The following is a 6897-nucleotide window of genomic DNA, read 5'->3' on the forward strand; positions in this document are numbered from 1 at the left end:
TGTTCTTAATAATTCTTAATAATTAGAATTTAATCTAGTGTTGACATACTTCACTTTCTTGACTTTGAGTACTTCTCTTGGAATTACGCTTTTATCACATTTTCTTTTTTTTTTAGTTGGAAATGGAAACATTGACTGATTCACATGAACAAAAGAAAACAAACCTGAGAAAAGTACTTTAAAACCTTGATATTAAGTACCTCCACAGAATAGGTGGCCAATCCACAACACAAAAAAAATCACATTGATAATTTGCATTCAATAAGACCACATCTATATGAAGCATTTGCTGCTTACATGGAGACAAAGCATACGACAGACTGTAACGTTATCACTTAGGCTGTAATACCACCTATGGAAACACTGCATCTACAAATTTCTACAATGATTTTGAAATAATCCCACAGCATCCTGGGCAGGTATCGCACACTGCAATATACTGCTATTTGTTTGTATGTCCGTGGATTCTCCTCCACATAGTGCATGGCAACATACACATGCAACCTTAGTTAGGCTTGAGGAGTCAAACTGCAAAACCAACTCAATCCAAAATAGATCAAAAAAAAATCTTGCTTCAAAGGATATTAAAGTGGGATAAGAAACAGTAACAAAACTGGCAGACTATGGTAGGGAAATTAGTCATTTGGTCCTTATCTAGGTCTTGCCTTAGTCTCTTACAGATGCTTCAGTCCAGAAGGATGAAATTTAATCTTGCATAAGGATTTTGTCACTAATTATCTCACTGCATGCTCTTGACACTGAACTAAACCTCCCACCCCTTAACTCTTTGGCAGCCAGTTACGCTCCTGGCCTTACAGACTTCCTGCGCTTTGTCACACCAAGTGTGAAACGGAATTCAAAACTGACTGCGAATGATTCTATGCTGCCCTCTGTATGACTCAGCTCCCCCAGTTTGTTCATCAACCCTACTATCATTTGTTTTTTTTACTTACAACAACTTGTAAATTCTAGTCTTTTGATGTACATTACGTAGGTTTGCACCAAACCGTATATGATGTGTCATTTCTTTAGCTCATGCAGTTTGTTTTGAGTTCTGCGTGGTATTTGAGCAGTGAAAAACAACTCAGGCCCATGTTACCTGCCTCAGATTTTATTAGTGCAATATAATAGGTAGAAAAAGACCACCAGTGAGTGACTCAAAGAATAGCATCTGCCCAGGAGAGGAACAGCTATCTTATTTCTTTATTTCCCTGCTTAGCTTGTGATAAAAAGATCTCATCCAAAACAGATAACGGTAGAGTAAGACACATTTTACATATCAACTCTATTCTGGGCAATCCTGGATACATGCTGCTTAGTGGCAGTGCACTACTAATACCACTGTGTTGTAAAACAGATTCAAGCAGCTTTTTAGATATATTCAGTGATGTATTCAACAGCACTGAAGCTGGGTATTTATAGTGCTACTCTTTTCAAGTACTTTAAGACTTGTTATCATTCAGATATCTCTGAGCTCCAAGACAAACAGCATTAATATTTAATAGTTATAAAAGGTTATCTTCAAAGATAAACAACAACAGAAAGAAAAATTTTAAAAGACTTAACATTAATTTTTCAGAGGTAAAACTATAACGACAGTCATTGTATTGACTAGTAGTCACACTTCTCACAGAAATTAATCCCTGTTGTCAACATTATTAAAAAGAGCACCGCTTCCAGATCATCTAAAGGCAACAAACCAAGGTGGATACCATCCTACGTTCATCCTTCACCTTGAGCACAACCCCTACCACCCCCCAACACACAGGGCAGGGACTTGGACAGTCATGCTGTGCACTAGTCCAGGGAGTGGACTCCACAAACAGAAAACACCTAAATGCAGACACCCTACCCCTTACCAAAAAAAAAAAGTGATTAACTGCCAGGCAGCTTAGCTCCATGAATGTGCTCACAGGAATGGGGAAGGGATCAGAAAGCTGAGGCCAGGATTGTGGCAGTCCCAATTTAGATCAGTTTAGACTGCTGGAGCACCACACCCTAAGATTACTTTAGCTGAAAAATGCTGGGAAATAACCCATGTCTTTATATCTACTTATTCTATTTTTTGACAAATTCTGTTCTTTGCGGTATAATCATTTTTTTCCTTCCTGAAAAACTGAACTTTTAGAGAAACATGCAAGAAAGTTCTTAATAGAAATCACAAAATGGTAATCCTTGAAACTTCCTTAAAGATACTGCTTGCCAGAAATCTGATTTCAGTTCACAAAACTCAAGCTCTGTGGTTAGAGAGAGCTCTCAAAATAGCACAGTTGAAATTATTAGAAGGAAAAGAAGATATTTCAGAAAACCAAGCTGTGCGTAAGATGAGGACAACAGAACTCCAGCAAAAGATGAACATAAAACCACAGTAAAGTAGGCAAAGATATTTGAAGAGCAGCTTGTAAAAGGCATAAGGCTAGTACCTGAAATAGCTTTTGTATACCAAAAGAAACCACCCAGCTAAATTATCAAAGGGGCTTGTAAAACAAGTAAGCTGCAAAGATGACCCCAAGAATGGATGCTAAAGGCCAGTAGCAAAAAGTAAGAGAGTAATTGACCTTAGCATTCACTGCAGAGGAGACTAAAAAGATGCCCGAAAGCCAGTCTTGATAGGATGACCAAGACTCAAGAAAAGGCTTCAGAACAAGACAAAAAAATAAGCAAGAAGTCAACGGGACATGAATGTATTATCCCAAGAGTTACAAAGCACTGAAAAAATTAAACTGGTCAACTACTAATCATGGTATCCAAGTACTATACTACCGGGCTTGCCGCAGGCAGCCTGAAAAGTGGCAAGTGCAGGACCAGTTTCCACTCCAGGTATCATCTAGGAGCCTAATCAACAAATACACTCGATGTCCCTACCTGACAAAAAAGTAATAATAACAACAAAGCATGAATTACTAGACCTGTGGCTAAATAAGATACTAGGGAAGTAGTGCCTCGTATATATTGGCTCTTCTGAGAGAATGAAGCATGTGGGTAAATGTAACACAATGGAGCACACCTGGATTTTTCAAGCTGCCTCACAAAATGCTTTTATATATTTAGATTACTGAATGACAGAACAAAAAGTCTGATGAAATTCAGTGTATAAAATAACACAAGGAAAAGAAATTCTCACTATATCTATGCAGCAAAGTATTTCAGCATAGTTATTACCGCTCAAAAAAAAAATAAAAAGAAAAGAGATCTTAGAGTGACTACTAAACAACAAAAAAAAAGCAAAAATCCCACTCAGGAAGAAAACAAAGCCAAAAGCATTCATCACTATAAATCCATGGTACCTTTGTATCACAAATACTGCCTTGCAGTCCGGTCATACACCTCAAATAAAAATTCAATACAAATAAAAAGTGTATAGACAAAAGTAACGACCAATAAAGTAATGATTTTTTTCCCATACTAAGGATTATTATATAAACTTTTTTATATATATATAAAAAAGACAGATTACAAAGGAGACAAATTACATAGGTCTGTAAGTCACTAAAGGTGTGAAGAAAATGAATAATTCTTCCATATTGACCATTTCTGACAACAGAAATGATCAAAGTTCAGAAACACAAGAAAGGAGTTTTTCCTCCATGCAGTATTTCAAAAAAACAGAAGAGCTCATAGTCCAGGCACGACGGTACGGAGGCCAAGAATACAAAAACTATCAAATAAAGATCACACAAATTCAAAGCAGATAGGTACTTAGAAGACATAAAAATCTGACAGGCCAAGATGCAACTTCTGTTTGAGGAGCTCCCTGACCTGCCTGATGTTGAAAGGACATGCTGTGTTTGTTCTGCTTCTGTTATGCTTCCTGGAGCGTCCACCACTGAATCCTATTCCTTCCCAGCTCCCTGCAGTCACCAACTGATGAGGTCTCCACAGAACCACAAGTCTCCACCTCAGGTGTGGGAGAGAGGGACAGAGGTGCAGCCCGGACACCTGTTGGGAAATCTGCTGAGAGATCTAAGCAAAGACAAGGGGACTTGAAGCAGTCACCACTGGCTGCACCAACTGGAGACAGGACATCTGACTGGGTAAGAGCTGATTATTGCCTCTCGCAACAGCTCACTGCCATTTCGGTGATAAGCTTTTCCTTATTCAATAGAAGTTTGCAACTTCTTCACTCCGAAGTAAAAGCTTATATGCAAAACTAAGTTTACAGAAGTTAAATAAAACAACGGTACTCCTCCATGTTAAGCTTTCTAGAAGTCACATTCAGCTGCAATAGCTTCAGGCTCTCTCTGCAACGGTGACTCTCCAACCAGAACTATGAAGGGAAGCCATTTATATGATCATCCTGCTCTAATGTAATGCAAACTCCCGTGAGGAAAACTCCTCAGCAGACCTTGGTGCGAAGAGTGGTCTCACCACGCCTCTGCAGAGCGCAGCGACCCCCAAACACACCGCCCACCACCAGCCATGCCTTCAGCTGAAGGGGGAACCACCGCCACAGCGGGAGGGGACGGGGCCTACCCGGTCTCCAGGGCGCCCTGCGCTCCCCGGCGCACACCCACCGGGAGGCAACCACGGCGGCAGGCCGCGGCCTCGTCCCCGGCCAGGGGCCGCCCTCCAGCCGGGCGCTCAGCCAGGCCACAGGCCCCTGGCTCCTCACGGCGCCCCACAGCGCTGGCCATGCCCCACACCCCCCTCCCCACTCTCCTCCCTCGAGCAGATACGGGGGGCCCCCCCCGAGCAGAGATGGGGAGCCTACCCCGGCCCTCGGCGTGGTCTCTCCCTCACCCACCCCTCGTCCCGCGCCCGCCGCGGTCCCGCCCAGCCCCTCACCGTAGCGCTGCCGGCGCGGCGGGCGCCCCAGCGCCTCCAGCCCGCCCGGCCCCCACAGCAACGCCAGGGCAGGGACCAGCCACAGTCGGAGCCTCATGGTCCGGGCGCGGCTCCCTCCTGCTCCGTCCGCCCGCTCGTTCGCATCCGGTCGGGGAAACTTCGCTCTCCGCGACCCCTGGCGCTATGCCGGGCCCGCCGCCCTCCTGGGCCCGCACCCGGAAGCGCGGCGGCTGAGCCGCAGAGCATTGTGGGCGCGGGCGGGGCCGCCATCTTAGGCGGTGGGGCCGGGCGCTGAGGGGAGGCGAGGCCCGGCCGGGGGCCTGGCTCTTGCGGGGCGGTGGTGGGGACAGCCCGCCCTTGGCGCGACGTGGGCGGTGCCACCGCGGCTGCTCTCCCCGGCAACGGCCGCGGTGTGAGCGCGTGAGGCGCGGGGAGCAGCGTTTCTCCCCCCGAGTGTACTCGCTCTCTCGGGACATCCTCGCCCTGGCGCCCTTACCGGTTTCCCGGAGGGAGCAGAGACCTTCCGTTGCTCCCCTGGAAAGGGAGGGGGCTCCGGCTTTCTGCTGCCCCTCTTTGGGGAGAGCTCAGGATGCAGGCCGGCCCTGAGGGGAATTCCAGCCTTGTCACATCTTCGCAGACGCACAGTGGTGTCTCACACAGTTACGTTGGCAATTTGCAGAATGTGGTTTCCTCTGAGTCCATGTGAGTGACTTTAGTCGCAGTTGTCCAGGTTTGAGCAAAACAGGACTAATTTCTTTTGTGATGCTTGGGAAAACTGCAGTTTTAGAAGACTAGTATCTGAATTTGTGAAAATACTTACTTTGTAGCCAGATAGGGTATGTGGGTTTCAAGGTCTCAGTGTTTTCGAGTCAGTAGATGCAGGGATGAGGAGGAGTGAGACCCAGGCATTTGACCCAGGCTGGCCAACTTATTCATACCAGGTTATTTCATACCAGGAATGTCACATTCAATATAAGTTAGAAAGTTTGCCGTGTAGTTCTCTCTCTCTCTTGATGGCGGCGGTCCAGAGAACTGCTTGCCCCAGTGCCGGACCCCTGGGCCCTTCCCCTCCTCCCAAAGCTGTAGTGCTCACAGTGTCCGACGTTTACTGTCAACTGCTGGGAGTGCACAGCTTCCCACTGATGGAATGGGATGAGTATAATCCTTGTATATGTTATATTGGTATCAGGATCAGTACTGGTTCTTTAGTGTTACTGTTAACTATTTAGTCTTATCCTATTAAATATATTTATATTTCAGCCCTTGTGTTTCCTTGTTTTTCCCCAGTTCCCTCTCCCTGGTGGGGAGGGCTCATCGCGTGATAGAATAATTGTCTAAATTACGATAAATTGTTGTGGGTTTCTCAAGCCATAACAACACTTTGCTAGGTTTTGTGTAGTTTTCTTAGCACAACTGAGGATTGTGGCATTAGGTGCAAATGATGAGTGGTAGGTCCGTGTGTCAGCTGTTCCTGAACAACACACCTTATTGCAATAAAAATGTAGGAAGGTGCTACTTGGGTTACAGCCGTGCCGTGTGCCAGTTAATGTTTTCTGAAATCAGCTTGATCTCTTATCTGTTTGCAGATGCCTCTAGCAAAGATGATTGCAAGCGATGTACTCAGCAAAAATGGAGAAAAAACAGCACCATCAACCATCCTGCTTCTTACCACACTGCTCATTAGTTAACCTGAAATACTTAAATAGCTATAGCATGAATAAAATTATTCTGTATTCATTTTTTTGTAAGAACATAAAGACAGGCATAAGACTTAAAGCAAGAGTGTATGTCTCCTGGTTTCTTGTCTCCAAAGATGGGAAGATTATAAGAGGCCAAACTGCTGATGAAGCTTCCAGTGGGCCCGCTTTGAATTTCCAATTTGCATTACCGACTCCCTAAATCAGCGGCCATGTCTTCTTCCTTGGCAGCTCTCAATGTATCTCCTCCAGACATTTGTCCTGTTGACGCTCTACCGCTTGTAAACTTGTGGCATCCATAACATCCTGCAGTAGGGAGTTCCACAGTGTAATTGTATGTATGAAGAATCGCTTTCTTTGCTTTCAACCTGGCATTTCATGACACCATTTGATAATCCTTCCTTCTTGCTTTGGA

The 6897-nt window shown here is 44.9% G+C and overlaps 1 protein-coding gene and 1 long non-coding RNA gene across 4 annotated transcripts in view; one reads left to right on the plus strand and one right to left on the minus strand.

The window, feature by feature from the left end:
* Window positions 1-5053, minus strand: part of ADAM17 (ADAM metallopeptidase domain 17) — a 36212-nt gene extending 31159 nt beyond the window's left edge. For all 3 annotated transcript variants that reach the window (XM_054194548.1, XM_054194547.1, XM_054194549.1), the window contains exon 1: window positions 4786-5053. In XM_054194548.1, coding sequence (XP_054050523.1) covers window positions 4786-4882 — 97 coding nt within the window. In that variant the 5' untranslated portion in view covers window positions 4883-5053. The remainder of the gene's footprint in view (window positions 1-4785) is intronic.
* Window positions 5054-5125: 72 nt separating this feature from the next.
* Window positions 5126-6561, plus strand: LOC128906740 (uncharacterized). Its single transcript, XR_008465305.1, has 2 exons — window positions 5126-5487; window positions 6372-6561. It is a non-coding gene; the product is annotated as an uncharacterized LOC128906740 (long non-coding RNA).
* The last annotated feature ends 336 nt before the right edge of the window (window positions 6562-6897 follow it).

The sequence above is a fragment of the Rissa tridactyla genome, chromosome 3 (genome assembly GCF_028500815.1).
Source record: "Rissa tridactyla isolate bRisTri1 chromosome 3, bRisTri1.patW.cur.20221130, whole genome shotgun sequence".
Classification (NCBI taxonomy): Eukaryota; Metazoa; Chordata; class Aves; order Charadriiformes; family Laridae; genus Rissa; species Rissa tridactyla.